This window comes from Phyllostomus hastatus, unplaced genomic scaffold, assembly GCF_019186645.2.
Source record: "Phyllostomus hastatus isolate PE091 unplaced genomic scaffold, TTU_PhHast_1.1 phas_contig_133, whole genome shotgun sequence".
In the NCBI taxonomy this organism is placed as follows: domain Eukaryota; kingdom Metazoa; phylum Chordata; class Mammalia; order Chiroptera; family Phyllostomidae; genus Phyllostomus; species Phyllostomus hastatus.
Window position 1 is genome coordinate 2,439,318 of NW_025333577.1, and position 18,794 is coordinate 2,458,111.

The 18,794-nt window shown below is 43.5% G+C and overlaps 1 protein-coding gene across 1 annotated transcript in view; it reads right to left on the reverse strand.

Annotated features, from left to right (window-relative positions):
• Window positions 1–1,192, reverse strand: part of LOC123826149 (zinc finger protein 211-like) — a 105,445-nt gene extending 104,253 nt beyond the window's left edge. The window contains exon 1 of the mRNA XM_045850103.1: window positions 959–1,192. Within this exon, the coding sequence (XP_045706059.1) occupies window positions 959–991 (33 nt within the window). The 5' untranslated portion in view covers window positions 992–1,192. The remainder of the gene's footprint in view (window positions 1–958) is intronic.
• Window positions 1,193–18,794: the final 17,602 nt, after the last annotated feature.

The following is an 18,794-nucleotide window of genomic DNA, read 5'->3' on the forward strand; positions in this document are numbered from 1 at the left end:
CAATGGATTTCCAGTTCCCAATTTACATCTCTTCCCTTTTGATTCTGATGTATAAAATAAGTGGTGAAACTGCCATTTTCCGAAGCATTTTCACAGTTGTCTTTTTGTTTCCTGGAAATGGTCATCAGTTTGGCTCAAATAAACATTTAAGAATGTCTCTGTAGTTTGAATATTTCTTATGCTGACACCAGAAATGGGAACACCTTGGTATTTCCTGAGACCTGCACTCAGAATTGGGGTATCCCCAGGGTCTGCTCATTTGAAAGTTGGAAAATTACCAAGTGAAGTGTCTTTAGACACTATACAGTAATGTCACCACCAGGTAGGGACTGGGACACCCTATACTTCCTTGTCTAGTTTGATAATGCTTGTCAACTTCAGAACCTGTGGGAAGAAGCAAGCAACCACCCTCAGCTCCAGGTAAGCAGGTCTCTGCTGTATCCCAGGCCAGCCGTGGAGTTTGGAGACCTCCGGCCAAGTGTCTCCTCAGCGAGGCCTCTTACCAACTCTGTGACCTTGGACAAGGGCTCCTCTTCCTGTGCCTCACTGTCCTCATTACCACACGCCCGTCGCTTTTCTATCTGACAAGAATCTAAAAGATTTTCAAAACCAAGACACAGCCTGTGTCTCTTTGGATTCGCGAATATCCCGGGCTCCCAGGACCATTAGAATGAAGGTGCAACACTTCTGCCTCCCAGTCAGGACGTGACTCCGCCTTGGACTGTTTAAAGCAGATATAAGGCCGAGCCCAGGTGTGCGGGTCTTTGGGGTCAACGATACCTGCACGTGTTTAGAAGGCGAGATCTCGGCCGGTCACCATCGCCCACCCGTTACACCGTGGATCACCCAGTAGCGCCTAGGATCCCCGAGGCCCAGGCCTGGACTGTAGGTCGTGAAAGGCGCCCTGCACCCCGGATGCTTGGGTCGGTGGGCTGAGGGCCAAGGGGCGTGCACTCACCTTAGCCGCGCGCCTCAGCATGGTCGCCGCCATCCGTGGCCCGAGAGGGGCGGGAGCGGCGGGAGCGGCGGACGAGGAGGGTGTCCCTCGTACTGAGGTTTCTGTCCCAATGCTCACGCCAGACCCCGGGCAGCGTGCTTGGCCTCACAGCTTCTGCGGGGAGCAGCACTCTGGCGCCTTTCCCTTCCCTTCCTGTGACCACGAGATCCTGAGCCGATAACAGAAACTAAGAGAAGAGGAAATGCCCGCCAGGAGACCGACGGAAGTCCCGCCCTAGAGTAGGGCTCCAAGGAAACTGCCTGTTCTGAGCCTTGATTGACACTGCCTTCTGATATTCCACGCCTACCTCCCGGTTGCACACTCCAAGGCTGGGACTGTGTATTTCCCCAGCGGACTCCAGGAGTGTCTGTGCGGGTGTACACCCCAAGAATACCCTGAGAATATTAAAGCTGTTCTATAGCCCACCCGGGGAACATCATGTCTTGGTTGAGGAAGTCTCTGCTACGCCTGCTAGGACTTTTGATTCAGACCATGGGTTACGTGCCTCCTTCGGGCGAACGTGGTTGGGGAATGTTGCTCCACTCCCTAATGGTCTGTATCCTGCATCAGTAGGACCCTCATTGCAAGTTAAATGTAATAAAAAACACTAATATATAAGTGCATCTGTGCCTGACGCAGCCAGAAATCTTAGCTGTGTCTGAGCTGCAGTGTGACTGGATTCCTCACTGATTTGATATGCCTCTAACTTAAATTACACTTTTTTTTTTTTTCCCAAAATGGAGTACAGTTTGAAGACATCAAAGACGTGAATTACAGGAACTTAACCTAGGAAGTGTATGTAAAGTTCCAGACTAACCAACTGAATATGCTAATAAAACTATTCACACTAATTAGTTTCTTCCAAAATACACATTGCAGTCTATTAAATATTCAATAACACTATGTGAGAAATAACAATATACATACCTTAACTTAAAAATATTTTATTAGCCCTGGCTGGCGTAACTCAGTGGATTGAGCGTGGGCTGTGAACCAAAGTGTCGCAGGTTTGATTCCCAGTGCCACATACCAGGGTTGTAGGCCATGGCCCCCAGCAACCGCACATGGATGTTTCTCTCTCTCTCTTTCTCCCTCCCTTCCCTCTCTAAAAATAAATAAATAAAATCTTTTAAAAAAAATATTTTATTGATTAAAAAATGTAAACCATTATGTGAGCCTTGGTTGAGTTGCATGCGACTCAACTTTGTCTTTTGCTAGTGGAGGGTCTTTCCTTTCTGTTATTTCAAATGTGTGTTCTCTAAAGCTCAACACAGCACATTGCAATAAATGGGGGTGTGCCCACATTAGCAAATCTGAAATATAGACTAATAACCTAGTTATCCCAAACTACATACAACAAAAATGTTGCAGGAATATAGGACAAACCTTTGAAATTAAAAGATGGATGATATAAAAGAAATGGGAGTCTACTTGTAATGTCAATATCAATTAAGAAATAAATTGTTGGAAAACTTGGCAGAAGTAAATTCTGACAAAGTTCTTGGTATTTTTGTTAGTGTGAAAATGGTATTGTAATTATCATATTGAAACAGTTTGTGAGTTTCACACAAATCACTGATATATTGGTGAGATGATGATTAGTATGGCATTGTCAATTCAGTAAGATTAGGAACATATTCAATGTAGCATCCAGCAAACTCGAGAACAAATATCGGAGACTTTCAGGGTATCAAAGATGTTACTTTATTGGCCAAGTTTAACCTGCGCAGGGGCGAACTCTTAAAGTGTCCAGCGACACAGTGCCCACAAGGAGCTGCAAACGAGAGCTGCGCCGAGCGCTTACAACTACGTTCTTATATATGGGCAGGCAAGCATTATACAGAAGCATACATGGCAGTTAGCAATTCGCTTACAAAGACCTCGCGCGGGAATTTCAAACCAAGCATTCTTTCATAAGGCAGGAAGGCAGGCTGTTTGTTCATTAACCTAGTAATCTCCTGGCTCTAGCTAGCTAGTTTTCTATTTTCTCATTAAAAACTACAAAGCACTGCTTATCTAGCCTACCCAGGGGAGAGCGTCTGCTAGACACGGGATGTTTGCTTTAACTGTACTCTGTCTCTTTTATCATTTCTTTTTAGCTACAATGTGGTTCTTGTCTATTAAGGTTAAATTTAGTTCTTAATTTCCTTGTTCCCAACATTCCCCCGTTTTCTCTTGGGGGTTTGTCAAACCCTTGACTCTTCATCATCAGGAATCATAGTATAGGGTTGGGATACAACCATTAGCTTTACTACTTCTATTCTTTCTTTAATAAGGGCTATGACCCTATTTAAAATGTAGGGCCCTATAGTGATTGCTAGCAGGAGTACATCCCAAGGTCCAGTCTACTTTTTCTTCTAATTGATTTTCTGGGGATTTTGTCCTCCAAATCTCTATTTGGGGACCCTTTGGCTGCACCCTCCTTTTAGATATACCCACTTTAAATTCTTTTAAAGGACAATGGACGAAGGTCTCATCTTCTTGTAACTGCTTCCGGCTGAAAAATGGACATTGTTTTACCCACCCATGGGTCAGGGGTGCCCTGAAAGGGGGGGGTGGTGTGCAGCACGGAGGGAGTCCTTCCTGTAAGGGGAGAGAGAGACCTTACAGAATCCTGGTCAGTTGGCTGTCACCAGGAAGTCTCAGGCTCGGTGCCCAAAGGCTGGCATTACTGGACCGTTGGCATCCTGGTCCTATTCTGGAGGTGGCAGATTTGGAAAAAGTTGGAAGGCACAATTAAATCATAACCACTAAATGACAAAGGCAGGGACTTAAGTAAGGAATGGCTTATCTGGAGGAAGGTGTACAAGGCATGCTACACCTATCCGAAACTTGTGGCCCGCTATACTTCACTCGGGCTGAGGGGAATATGTTAGGATTTCCCTCCTTTCAGATACCTGGGCCCTTTTTGTCCAAGCCGTCAAGACAGAAAAGGCAAAATTAGTTTTAGGTGAAGCCCACAGACCGCCCAAACCGTTTACTAACCCAACCACTCAGTTTAGCCAAACCGTTGAGTCTCAGGGGGTGATGATGAAAATGGGCTCCTTAAGCCAGGTTTATATTCACTCACTCATTCAATCAATTACTCAGGTAATAGGCATATGCCCTATGAAAACAGAAGAACATACAGGTTAAATTCACACAACAATCCCTAAATCAGTCTCTGTGCCTGTGAAACTGTCTTTTGGGAAGAAACTCAATTGCAAGGTCCTTCCTGCAATAACATTTAGCAATGGCAATTTCACAGGTCCTCCATACCTATAAATTGTACATCTTTGGTGATATTACAAACCTAGTTTTCAACTTTCAAATGAAAACAAACTTTTAAGACAGTTAGCTGCACCATTCTGATGTCCAATACTAAGCATTGTGATTCTCCTTGAAACACAATTTTTCTCCTTAAGATCACCCTCACTTATTACGGGGGACTACTTTGAGTCCCGCTTTTAATTTTGACTGTTTGTTTGCATAAACACACCAAGAGCAGCCTGGATCACTTATGATCCTTGAGTCTACCTTGCTGGAACTCACACAGGGAGCCTTTAGATTGACTTCTCAGTCCGCCCCCCTGGAGCACAGAAGCAGAGTCACACATTTGCCATCTGGCTTCGCCTGTACCAGTTGTTTCACTCAAATCCTTGAGGCTTCCATTGTGCTTACAGGTTCCTTTTAGCCATCTTTCAGGAAAGCAACCTTCGTTCCTTCCCTGGAAAGACTGCCATGAACCACACAACCAACCAAAGTACCAGGCTTTTTTCGTGGGCTTACGCTAGCTTCACAAGTCAATCCCAGTTCCTCAGGGCTTTCTGGTGACGACCAGAACCCATACATGCCTCCTTCAGGTGTGACATTCCAGTCAAAGTCTCAGTTAACAAAACCACTATTAACGACCGGTCTTATTGGTTTTATGCAAAGAAACTTTATATTATCATTCACTCCTTCAGAATGCCAAATTCTGGAGGGATCAGGTAGGGAGAAAAATACAAAGCCTGAAGGAAAATCTTTTCCCTTCTGATATCCACCGGACTTCTTAAAACCTTCACTTCCACAGACTTTCTGCAACATTCACAAACCCTTTATTTTATACAGCTTCTGATATCCACCAAGATTGTATCTTTATGCCTTATACCTTTCATTACTAACACACACCACATAAATTTTTTTCTAAAACTTTCACTTTTCCATTTATCTTTACAGTTTTCCATGGACCTTTTTAACATTTACAAACCTTTTATTCTTTCTTTTTATACACCTTTTTTCATTTACGTATCTTTCACTTTCCTATTTACTTTCCTATAGAGTGTGAAGTTTTAACCTTCCCTGGAATTCTTAATTTCTTTTTTTAGAGCAGATACAGAGCAAAATCCAAAACACAGAGTTTCCAGAACAGTACACAGGTAGGGGCATTCTCTTGCACAGAGACATGCTTCTTCAGGCCCGGTCTTTTGGCAGAGACATGCTGCTTTGCCCATGGCTGAAGCACTTATCAGCCCCAAATGACCCTGCCTGGGTCCCGAGTGGCAAAGGCATCCTCCCCAACCGGTTACAGGCAACCTTTCCTAGGTCTTAAAGTACAGAAGGTTTCTGATTAGAAACAACACCAATGTTAGAAATCTTGCTCGTTTCCTACAAAACCAGAAAACAATTCAGGTTTCCTCTACTCCAGGTTTAAAACTTTCACATTCTTTACACATAATTTTTACACATTCAGATTTAACCATTAATCTTTTTTTTTAATCCTGGTTCCTTTCCCACACTGGGAAGGATTATACTTAAACTCAGTACTTAGACTCAGCATGTGGCACTCACCGATTCTGATTGGTGTCTCCGACAGTTCGTGGTTCCTCTCTCCCCCTCCGCCCAGGGTCTTAGAGCGGTCAGGGGATGCGGCACGGGAGTCTTCACTTAATTCCTAGGATTTTACTAACCTTCTGTGTGATTTCTTGAGTTGATACACACATTCACTCTCTTTCCATGAGACAATTCCAGTCTGGTGATGAAGCCAGGTGCACTTTCAGAGACTCAAAAGCCTGAGTGCGCTCCTTTGTCCACTTTAAAGGGTTATATTCTGGTCCCTTCAGAGCCTCACACAGTGGATTAGCAGTGAGCCCAAAGCTTGGAATTCAAATGCAGCAGTCACTTGCCATCCTCGGGAATCTCCTTAACTGTTTCTTAGTGTTGGGAAGAGTCCTCTGTGGACTTTTGTTGCATGGCCTGCACTTACTTAGACTTTCTGTTTAGGGATGCCTTATAATGCTCTAAGAGAGAAAGGCCATCCACTTAAGGGTCCCAGTTGGGCTCAGTTATAGGTATTGCCCTGGGAAGGCTCAGAGCCCCATTTGGATTTTCTTGGTTTAATCTCCAAGCCTTTTCATTTGCTTTATCCAACACCAGCCTCTGCTCATCCCCCCTTACTGAAGCAAAGAATTCCTTAAGGCTCCTATGTCTGCCCAATTGAGAAGATAAGTGGCAAAAAAACAGACACAATCAAATCAGTCATTTTAGCAGGGTTATGTCCATAAGAAGGGTTTGAGCTTTTCCAGTTTAACAGATCCAATGTACAAAACAGAGTACGTGCCAGATAACATCTAGCAGACTGGCCTTCTGGCCTTACTCTCACTAAAAAAGTCTCCGAAAAGGATATTGCCCTGCCCCAGTAGGGGTTTTTCCTCCACCGAATCTGGTTTCTTGACCGATTCAAGATAGCGATGCCAGTTCAGGCGCACTTTTCCCATTTCACTCACAGGAGTGGATCCCCTGGGGCTGCAGGAACTCTAACCAGCCAGCAGCAGTCTTAATACCTAGATCTTCTTGGCCCCTCTCCTCTGACCTTCTATCTTTCATATGTAAATTTTCTTTTCTCTGAGCCATTAACTGACTTTGCTAAAATTGGTAGGCTTCCTTGCTGCCGCCTTTAATCCCCTTAACAGAACCCTGCGGTACTGGGGGAGCGCATCTCTTCCCCCAGTAGTATTAGGGTCCAAAGCAGGGGGTTGAGAGGGGAGGATGTCCTCAATCTCACTTCTACCAGCTATTGTCTCCCCCTCCTGTCCTAATACAGATTTTGCCACCTCCCTTATAACACGGTCTCTTTCCTCTGATGTAAAGAGAGTCTGCAAAATCTGCTGACAATCGTCCCAGGTTGGCTGGTGAGTCCTGAAAATAGTTTCTAGGAGGGAAATCAATCCCTGGGGTTTCTCAGAAAATGGGGGATTCTGATGCTTCCAATTATACAAATCACTAGTGGAAAAGGGAACATAGATTAACTGTGGTGGTGCCCGCGGCGGGGCATCCGGTGCCGGGGGCGCTTCCCGGAGCGGCAAGATGGCGGCGCCTCCAAGAGGAGGCAAAATGGCGGCGCCCCCCGCCAAAGGCAACGTGGCGGTGCCTCCCGGAGGAGGCAAGATGGCGGCGCCCCCTGCGCCCGTTCCATAGCGAGTTCCCCCTCGTGTATGTGGCGGGCTGGAAACTCCACCTATCTCCTGCAAGGAAGAATCAGGCTCCTCCTTCCGGGGATAAGGCGGGGGTGCATTCACAGGATCTAAATGGTCCTCCAGCGGCCCTGGTAAGACGGGGTAGTCTCGACCATCCCGGGGGCCCGCCTGATGCGGTGACCTGGGTCTCAGTTCCCCTCCCTTTCGCCTTATTCCCCGCTGATGCTAGGCACACCGCCCACCTCCCTCTCTGATTTCCACCCTGACACTTCTTGGTGTGCCGGGGCCGCTCGGTGGCGATGTCGACCCAGACATCTATATAGAGAAACTGATCTGGATGGGGAACCCTGTATACTGTGGCTCGAACAGCAAAGAGGGTAGGCAAGTCAAAGGTCCCCTCCGAGGGCCACCCAACATCAAATGCAGGCCACTCGAGTTGACTAAGGGTGCGGAGGAACTCTGGATCTGGCGAGGGTCCACCATAACCCCTCGCCCTCCTCTGGAAATCTGAGAAGTTCTTTAGCAAACAGTCGAGGGGTGAGCCTGGCACCGATTCTTGTTGTCCCATTCTGATGAGGTCCGGGAGATAGGAGAAGAGACAAATAATACAAACCAACAAGGCGACAGACAAGGCAATATCCCTCACACACGAATTAGGCATGTAATTCAGAAGTCAACTTGTGACACAACGCACAGACAAAACAAGACACAGAACACAGTCACTCGCCCGCCTGGCCTGCCCTCTCGCAGGTGATGTCGATCTTGGCTAAGGCTGCCCGATCAGACTCCAGGTTAGACTGCCAGCCATTATGCCGTATGACCTGACACAGGAACCGCAGGTTAGGGCCCTCTCATGCCCGGTAGGTTTCCCCGTGGGGCTACAAACACAGTCATTCACGAGCTCGTTCACTCACACACTCAAATATTTCAATCGCAGCGCGGCGCGGCGCAAAAGTTCCCTCTCTTTAATGTGACCAGTCACGGAACTTTCTTTCCCAGTAACAAAAACTCCCAGGCGGCGTCCCGCCTACCACCACAGGGTAGTTTCCCTACTCCGGAGCCGAAACCGGGAACAGAAAGAGGATCCTCACTACTCACCCGGCTCGAGCCGTCCCTTCAGTCTCCGACCTGTGATCTCGCTGGGGCCTCCAAAATGTAGCATCCAACAAACTCGAGAACAAATATCGGAGACTTTCAGGGTATCAAAGATGTTACTTTATTGGCCAAGTTTAACCTGCGCAGGGGCGAACTCTTAAAGTGTCCAGCGACACAGTGCCCACAAGGAGCTGCAAACGAGAGCTGCGCCGAGCGCTTACAACTACGTTCTTATATATGGGCAGGCAAGCATTATACAGAAGCAGACGTGGCAGTTAGCAATTCGCTTACAAAGACCGCTCGCGGGAATTTCAAACCAAGCATTCTTTCATAAGGCAGGAAGGCAGGCTGTTTGTTCATTAACCTAGTAATCTCCTGGCTCTAGCTAGCTAGTTTTCTATTTTCTCATTAAAAACTACAAAGCACTGCTTATCTAGCCTACCCAGGGAGAGCGTCTGCTAGACACGGGATGTTTGCTTTAACTGTACTTTGTCTCTTTTATCATTTCTTTTTAGCTACAATGTGGTTCTTGTCTATTAAGGTTAAATTTAGTTCTTAATTTCCTTGTTCCCAACATTCAAGAATTAAAGTAAATATAGAAATACATATCTATAATGAAAGTTGACCTATATTAGGTTGAGAGTTCTTTTATATTACATGAAATATTACAATAAACAAGAAAATATGGGCCCTAGCCAGGTAGTTCAGCTGAGTAGAGGGTCGACCCTAACAGCAAGGTGTTGAGTTTGACCCCCTATCAGGGCACCTATAAGTATTCATCAATGCATGCATAAATAAGTGGAGCAACAAATTCACGTTTCTCTCTTTCTTAAAATAAAGAAATTAAATTCTTAAAAATTATGGGTATGCATATATGATATAAAAATTTAAAAATCAATAGAAATTCTGTATTAAGTCTTTTCTTATTTAAAAATTTAACATGTTGGCCCTGGCTGGTGTAGCTCAGTGGATTGAGCACAGGCCTGTGAACCAAAGCATCGCCAGTTTGATTCCCAGTCAGGGCACATGCCTGAGTTGCAGGCCATATCCCCAGTATGGGGTGTGCTACAGGCAACCACACATTGATGTTTCACGCCCTTTCTTTTGCCCTCCCTTCCCCATCTCTCTAAAATAAATAAAATCTTTTAAAAATTTTTAACATTTTTTTTCCTGTTTCTGATTGTACTAGGTGTCAAAGTGGCAATCTCAAATCATTTTTCAAATCTGGACTGCCTGAGGTCATTGTAGGTTTTAAAACACTGTAAAGTTGATGACACCCTTGATCCAAGACATCATTCCCTCAGCCTACATGGAGTCCCTTTGGAAATGCTAAGTACATTCCCCATATGCCCTACCAGCCCAACAAGCTCTACCAGCCATTGAACTAAGGAGACCTCTGCTGTCAAAGGCTACAGGCTGGATGGGTTCCACCTACCAAGACATACATCAGTAACCTTCTGAGTTTGATGGTGTAGTCAACAAGCTTATGTCCATGAGGAGGATGAACTGTATCCAGATAGTGGATACAATGGGCAGACAGAAGACGATCTACTAACTGATTCAGATGAAATTTTCACAGCAGAATCTCGACCCAAACAGAGATACAAAAAACAGTAGTTCAACATGTAGGTGCTGCCTAAAAGCACCAAGGATAGAGAGAGTGAACACACAGGACTCTGTAAAAAATACCAGAGACAAGTTATTTTTTATTTCATACACCTTAATTACTCCCTTTTATTTTTTTCTATTTCATTGATTATGCCTTTATCATAGTCCTAATTTTTTCTCTTTTGCCTCACTCCACCCAGCCCCCCCGCATTCCCTCAGGCAATTCCCCAATCATTGTTCATGTCCATGGATCATGCATATATGTTTTTTGGCTACTTCATTTCCTATACTGTATTTCATATACCCAAGGCGATTCTGTAACTACCGATTTGTACTTCTTAATCCCCTCACCTGGTCAGCCATTCCACTTCACCACCTCTCCCATGTGGGAACAATCAAAAAACTCTCCAGTCCCATAGGGTGTGGCAGAGTGGATTGACTACAGGCCTGAGAACCAAAGGGTTGCCGGTTTGATTACCAGTCAGGGCACATGCCTGGGTTGCAGTACAGATACCCAGTAGGGGTGCTTGAGAGGCAACCACACATGGATGTTTTTGTCCCTCCCTTCCCCTCTTTTTTTTTTTTTTACTCTATGTATTTCTTTTTTTTCCTTCCCCTCTTTCTAACAATAAATAAATAAAATCTTTAAAAAATAAATTTAAAAAACGCTGTTCAGATCCATGACTCTGTCCAGTTCTTCTTGATGCTTAGTTTCTTTTTTATATTCAATTGTAGATAGTCTTCTTTGCTATTTTATTGTTCAGGTTTTTTTTAAAGATTTTATTTATTTATTTTTAGAGAGGGAAGGGAGGGAGAAAGAGAGAGAGAGAAACATCAATGTGCGGTTGCTGGAGGCCGTGGCCTGCAACCCAGACATGTGCCCTGGCTAGGAATCAAACCTGCGATGCTTTGGTTCGCAGCCTACACTCAATCCACTGAGCTACACCAGCCAGGCTGTTCAGTTTTGATCTTTTTATTAAATATGTGCTTTTAACATTTCATATAATAATGGTTTGCTTCTGATGATCTCCTTCAATATTTTCTTGCTGGGGTAGCTCTTTATCTGCCCTTGCTTTCTAAATGATATCTTTGCTGAATAGAGCAATCTGGGCTCTAAATCCTGCTTTTCATGACATTGATATCTCTTGCCAATCCCTTCTAGCCTGCAGTTTCTTTTGAGATAGCAGCTGACAGTCTTAAGGGAATTCTCTTATACCCAACTAACTTCTTTTCTTATGCTGCTTTTAAGATTCTCTCTTTATCTTTAAACTTTGGAATTTTATTTTATTTTTCTTGACCTTAACCTTCTTCTTTTGTGAGCTGATCTATGTTCTTCACTCTGGATTATGGAATATAATAGAAACTCAATGATATAATACATTGTTGCCTGTATTGTAAACTTCCATTTCCACATGCCACACTTTTGTAAAAGATTTTTTATTTCTTTGTTTTTAGAGAGAGGCAAAGGGAAGGAGAAAGAGAGGGAGACAAACTTTGATGTGTGAGAAATAAATTGATGAGTTGCCTCTCTCTGCCCCTAAAAGGGGACCTGGCCTGCAAACCAGGCATGTGCCCTGCTTGGGAATTGAACTCACGACCTTCAATTTTGCAGGCCAGGCTCGATCCACTGAGTCATACCAGCCAGCGCTAATCTATAGCAGTTTAATTATAATGTGTTTTGGAATGGGCCTTTTTGCATCCATGTTTTTTCAGACACTTTGTGCTTTCTGGACTTGCATGTCTATTTACTTCACAATATTAGGTTTGTTTGCTTTCATTTAAAAAAAAAAAAGATTTCCAGCTTCCTGTTCTTTCTGTTTTCCTTCTGGTACCCCAGTAATGCAAATGTATTTCTTGAAATTGTCCCAGAGGCTGCTTACACTGTCATCTAAGTTTTGATTCTTTTTTCTTTTTAAAAAAATATTTTGGATTCCCGGCCAAGATGGAGGTGTAGGTAGACACATGTGCTTCCTAGCACAACTAAAAGAAGGGCAACAATTTAAAAACAAAAAAACAACCAGAACTGACAGAAAATCAAACTGTATGGAAATCTAAAAACTAAGGAGTTAAAGAAGACATTACTCCAGACTGATAAGAGGGGCGGAGTCAGGCAGCTCATCGCAAAGTGGCAGCTGGCGGACCCAGAGAGGCAGCGGATTGTGGAACGGGGTGCAGCATGCAAGGCTGCAGCTGGCCGGCAAGGCAGCACTGGCGGACCGAGCAGTCCCACATTCATGCACAGATAAACCAGGTGAAACTGGGGAGCGGGACGGACCAAACAACCCAGAGTCCCAGCACCAGGAAATAAAGCCTCAAACCACTGATTGAAAACACCTGTGGACACACCTAAGGCTCCGCCCCTCACTATGTAACAGGAGCATCAAGACACACACAAAAAAATGGCCTAAACAAAAGAACAAATCAAAGCTCCAGAAAAAAATACAACTCAGCGACGAAGACGTAGCCAACCTATCAGATGCACAGTTCAAAACACTGGTAATCAGGATGCTCACAGCATTGGTTGAATTTGGTCACAAATTGAATGAAAGAATGAAGGATAAGCTAAGTGAAATAGTCATCCCTTGCTATATCATGGTTCACTTATTGCAGCTTCACTGTATTGCAGGTTTAGAAATATATATATCTAATTCTGTATCATGGAGTTTTTGCTATATCGTGGGATTTTGTGGTATATAGGTATTTATATATTTATGATTTAAATTATTTTTGCTTAAAAATTTAAAATATAAAAATGTTAATTCAAACATATTAAAAGAATATTAAATTGAAATAAAATACAGTACGTATTTCATCAGTGGATGAATACTTCACTGTACACAGTGGAAATGAAGTACGCCACTACCGCTTGCACAAGTTTGCCAGTGTGAGATTGTACATGGCACACTATTGGCTGATGGAATGGAAGGTGACCAACCACAGCACTGTGTTCTGTATCCTGGGCACTGATTGACTGTAGCATTCGTCTGTTAGCTCTCCCACACTGTACCCATACGTTCAGCATCTCTTCTTGTCTACTTCATATCAATGTCTGATCACTGCATGTAGTGTTGCTCTGTGGTGTTGTTTTTGTGAAATTTTTGTAAAAGTTTGAATTTATTTCAAGCCCTATGATGCCACTCAAATGTTCTGCACCTTCTAAGACTTCTGGCAGTGAACCCAAGCACCAGAGGAATATGCTTACCATCAAAGAAAAGGTGGAACGTCTCAACAGGTTAAAGGAAGGCAAAAGCTATGCAGCTGTAGGCCACCACTATGGGATCAATGAATCTACTGTTCGTTACATAAAGAAAGATGAAACGAATATTAGGTCTATGGCAACAATGACTTTTAACAAGATGCAAAGAGGGTGGTCACTTCCCACAATGAGGCCATTGTGAAGATGGAGTCTGCATTGGCCTTGTGGATAAATGACTGCAGGAAGAAGAATATCTCACTGGATACCAACACCATCCGGATGAAGGTCAAGAAACTTTATGATAGTTTTGCGGAAAGCATGGACGTTCACCACGGTGGCGAGGATGAAGATGAGGATGACGCAGAAGCAAGACTGCCGAGGGCTTCTCCCACCATGCCAACCCCCATTCGATGCCAGCAAGGGCTGGTTTGACAAATTTCAGAGACGCTTTGGACTCAAGAGTGTTTCTTTGCATGGAGAAGCAGCCTCTGTGGATAAAAAACAGTGCCAGCAACTTCCCATAACTATGTTCACCACTCGGATGAAGAGAAGTTACACCTGTGCCTTTAGTGGAAATAGAAGTTATGGCCCAGGATGAAGATACTGCACCACCTGATGAAGCACCTGATGAAGTGGTGCCTTCAGAAGAGCTGTAATGCTCCTCTTGGCTGTGCAGTACATTCATCTCATTATCATCACCTTCATCGCCATCAGTACTACACAGCTACATAATTCATGATCTTCATCATTCAAGTTGTAGTAAACTTCACTGGTGAATACCCATATAGAATGTTATATGTTGTTAAAATTACATAGGTTTAAGAGTGTAGAAAGTGTTTAAAAGCATATGAAGTGTTTATAAGAGTGTGAGAAAGGTTAATGAGAGAGTGGGAAAGGTTTATAGGAGTGTGGGAAGGGTTTATAAAGCCTTAAGATATATATCATAAATAAAATAAATACAACACTGCTACTTCGAGGATTTTCACCTATCTCAGGTGTCTCTGGAACATAACTTCCACAATAGGTGAGGGATCACTGTAAAGGAAAATGTACAGGGAACCAATAGTGATGGGAAGGAAACTGGGACTCAAATCAACAGTGCAGATCAGAAGGAAGAAAAAAGCATCCAGAAAAGAATGAAGAAACAAGAATTCAAAAAATTAAGGAGAGGCTTAGGAACGTCCAGGACATCTTTAAATGATCCATCATCCAAAATATAGGGGTAACAGAAGGAAAAGAGGAAGAGCAACAAGTGGAAAATTATTTGAACAAATAATAAAGGAGAACTTCCCCAATCTGGCAAAGGAAATAGACTTCCAGGAAGTCCAGGAAGCTCAGAGAGGTCCAAAGAAGTTGGACACAAGGAGGAACACACCAAGGCACATCATAATTACATTAGAAAAAGTTAAAGATAAGGAGAGAATCCTAGAAGAAGCAAGAGAAAAGGAGGCAGTTACCTACAAAGGAATTCCCATCAGACTGTCAGCTGATTTCTCAAAAGAGACCTTAGAGGCAAGAAGGGGCTGGAAAGAAGTATTCCAAGTCATGAAAGGCAAGGACCTACATCCAAGATTACTCTATCCAGCAAAGCTTTCATTTAGAATGGAAGGGCAGATAAAGTGCTTCCCAGATAAGGTGAAGTTGAAGGAGTTCATCATCACCAAGCCCTTATTATATGAAATGTTAAAGGGATTTATCTAAGAAAAAAGATTAAAAATATGTTCAGTAAAATGACAGCAAACTCACAATTATTAACAATCACACCTGAAACAAAAACAAACTAAGCAAATAGTTCAAGAACAAAACCACAGAAATGGAGATCAACAGGGGAGTGGGAGGGGGAGAAAGTGGGGAAAAGGTACAGAGAATAAGTAGCATAGATGGTAGGTAGAAAATAGACAGGGGTAGGGTAAGAACAGTATGGGAAAAGTAGAAGCCAAAAAACTTATATGTATGACCCATGGACATGGAATAGAGTGGGGGAATGTAGGTGGGAGGGGGTGTATAGGGTGGAGGGGAGTGAAGGGGGGGAAATGGGACAACTGTAATGGCTTAATCAATAAAATATATTTTTAAAAAGTAAAAAATATATTTACTTATTTTTAGAGAGTGAAGGAAAGGAGAAAGAGAGGAAGAGAAACCTCAGTGTGTGGTTGCCTCTCATGCACCTGCTGCTGGAGACCTGGCCTACAACCCAAGCATGTGCCCTGACTGGGAATTGAACCAGCAATCCTTTGGTTCATAGGCCCACACTCAATCCACTGAGCTACACCAGCCAAGGCTGATTCTTTTTTTCTTGTTCTGATTGGTTGTTTTTTTCTTTCTTTCTTTTCCATATAATTGATTTGCTTCTCAGCGTTATCAAGTCTACTGTTGTTCCCCTGTAAATTATTCTTTATTTCAATTAGCATATTCTTTATTTCTGATGGAATCCTTTTTATGCTGCTGAGGACCTCACTAAGTTTCTTCAACATCCAAATAAACAGAGTTTTGACATCTACATATGACTGATTGCTAATATCCATTTTGTAGAGCTCTTTTTCTGGAGTTTTGCTTCTTTCATTTGGGCCATGTTTCTTTGTTTCCTCATTTTGGCAGCCTCCCCGTGTTTGTTTCTGTGTATTAGGTAGAGTTGCTTTTACTCTCTGACTTGGTAGTGCGGCCTAATGTAGTAGGCATCCTGTAGGGTTCATGGCACAATCTCACCTATCACCCAAGCTGGCTACTCCAGGTGTGTGCCCTTTGTGTGGGTTGAGTACACACTCCTCTTGTAGTTGAACTTTGGTTGCTGTTGACAAATGGGAAGAATTTACCAAAGCCAATCAGAGGAAGGGATTGGCTGTGACCACTGACCACCAACTTCTCCCATTGGTGGAGCATCAGTTCTGAAGTCGAAGGGTGGTGGTACTTTGACATACTCTATAGCTATCCACTGGGTGCTCTGTCCATGGGGTTTCCCAGATGGTGAAGGCTAAGGTCACCTACCACCTGTCTTTTATCCTCAGCCACCTTGCCTGAGAAAGCAATCTGAGATATCTGCCACTTGTGGTGGGCTTAGAGATTCCCAGGCAAAGCCATGCTATGCATCTAGGCAGGCTGCTACTAGTGCCAGGCTTGGGGTTCACTGAGGCCAGGAGTTTTTGATAGAATTTAGGAAGTTGTGAAGCAGGAGCCAAGACCAGCCATTCATATGGAAAATCAGGTTGCGTGGAAAATCAGGCCATAGGTTTTGTGGGGCAGTCCCTAAGGATCTCTAAGGCAGGTTAACCACTGTTAGCTAGGTTGATAGAGTCTCAGATATGGCACCAGCTTGCTGGTTTGGGGGGGGCAGGGAAAATGGAACATGGATTCTGCTTGGCTTGAGGCCAGACACAAGTGTCTTCCTGTATACCAAGGATACCTATAGCTGGTATGCCAGTGCTGGAGCTCAGAGGGAATGAGTTTGTGTGTCTGTGTCTGGGGTCTTCAAGGAAAACTGTTTAGTTCATATTTCTTGCACCAACAGAATTCCCATTTGTTTTTCCAGACTGAAGTTGTGGGGATTTATCCTCCTGGCATAAGAACCCTGGCCTTGGGGTCTGGTATGGCATTGGACTCCTTGCTCCCAAAATATCTCTCCCGAAATTATCCACCACATGTGGGTAAGGGACCACTCCGTTCCTCATCTGTGTCACTACTACCAGTGGGGATGGATGTACTTTCTTATTTCTCTTGTTCTTATACTTCCATTCAACTCCATATCTGACAATTCTCAATGAAGGCTGTCCTATATTTTAGTTGTAATTTTGATGTGGTTTTTCAAAAGGTGAGCCACATCTGCCTATGCTGTCATCTTGACCAGAATTAGAGATGGTTTAGAATAAGGCATAAAAGGGATCAAACATAACGGAAACCATGACACTCTGAAATTCTTAGGAATAGGGAGGAAAAACAAAAGCGGACTCTCACCAGTTAATGAAATTGCTCTACTTGGAAGTGTCAGAGCCACAGGACACTGAGTGATGTGTGGCCCTGGGATACTATGATAAAGCCTTGAGGTCATGCTCAGAAAAGCAACAAGCTCCTGTGGAGCTTCAAGAGTCTCATCCACGCATTCAACATAACAGATGACCGTGTCATGTGCAAGTTGGTGAGCATGTAGAGCAATATGTTGGCCATCAATGGCAATGTGGCTCCACTGATGTGCTGCATTCACTCCCTGTATTCTTGGGACATTGCTGTCCAGAGGCAGATCTGCACTATTCTTTGACAAAAGTTACAATGCTGACAGGGACCCCTGAGAGTGAGTGGGAGGGCCAATGAGCCCTACTGAATTAAAGTAATTTCTGCAGTTTGCCCAGCACCAGGCCGTGGAGTTAAAATACATTAGGCAGAGCTTCCGTGAGACCTTGGAGAGTTCTGAAACAGGTGACATAATTAGTAAATGATTACTGAAGAAATGAAACATGATGTCATGGCTTTCTTTTAACTCTTCTAAATTTCTAAGCTCACATTTCACTATACTTTCTCACCTCACTATTTTTCTTCAAGTTCTCAAGAATGAAAAAGATCCACACTTGGTAGGCAGAAGATATTCAGGGTGGCTATGTTTCCAGTAGAGCTGTGGCTCAAATTAGTTCTGTTATTCTGAGAACTAAGTTTCTTTTAGGTATGACCCATTGGGACTTACCTGTTCTTGGGCATCACAGATCATTGTCTCATATATCTATTTTAGAAATACTCTTGTATGACTCCCTCAACATTATTAACTTTCTTTAGAAATTGTCGATCCATAACTCTCCAGTTCCCATGCAGAAACTGTAACTGCAGTTACAGGTAAAATGATTATTTTCCTGCAAGGTGCAGAAATACAGGAATCCAAAACGTATTTCTCATGTTCACATGGTCACTTTTGAAACCTTCAGATGGCAATATCACAGCCATATTAGTACAAAAACATACATTTTGTATGTAACCACTATTTCATGTACATGTTAATCTTCACAGAACTTAAGAATACATCTTATCTCAGAAAATGCAGTAAGAAATTTCATGTGCAAAAACAATTATTTTTGGCCCTGGCTGGTGTGGCTCAGTGGACTGAATGCCAGCATGTGAATTAAAAGGTCACCAGTTCAATCCCCAGTCAGGAAATACATGTGGGCTGTGGGCCACATCCCTAATAGTGAGCATATGAGAGGAAATTGATCGATGTTTCTCTCACACATGGATGTAACTCTACCTTTCTTTCTCCCTCCTCACCTCTCTCAGATGAAAATGTAGTATCACTAACATTTAGAAGGGCTTTAAAGATTCAGCACTAATCCAAGACACTATACTGACAGCAGTGAGGAGGATGTGATCATGGAAATGGAGATTTTCAGTGTCCACACGTTACTTGGTTCCTTTAAATGCATTGTGTTGTTTCGTAAAATGTCATGGAAGTAGATTGCAAATACCACCAAGGATACTCCAGACTCACCCA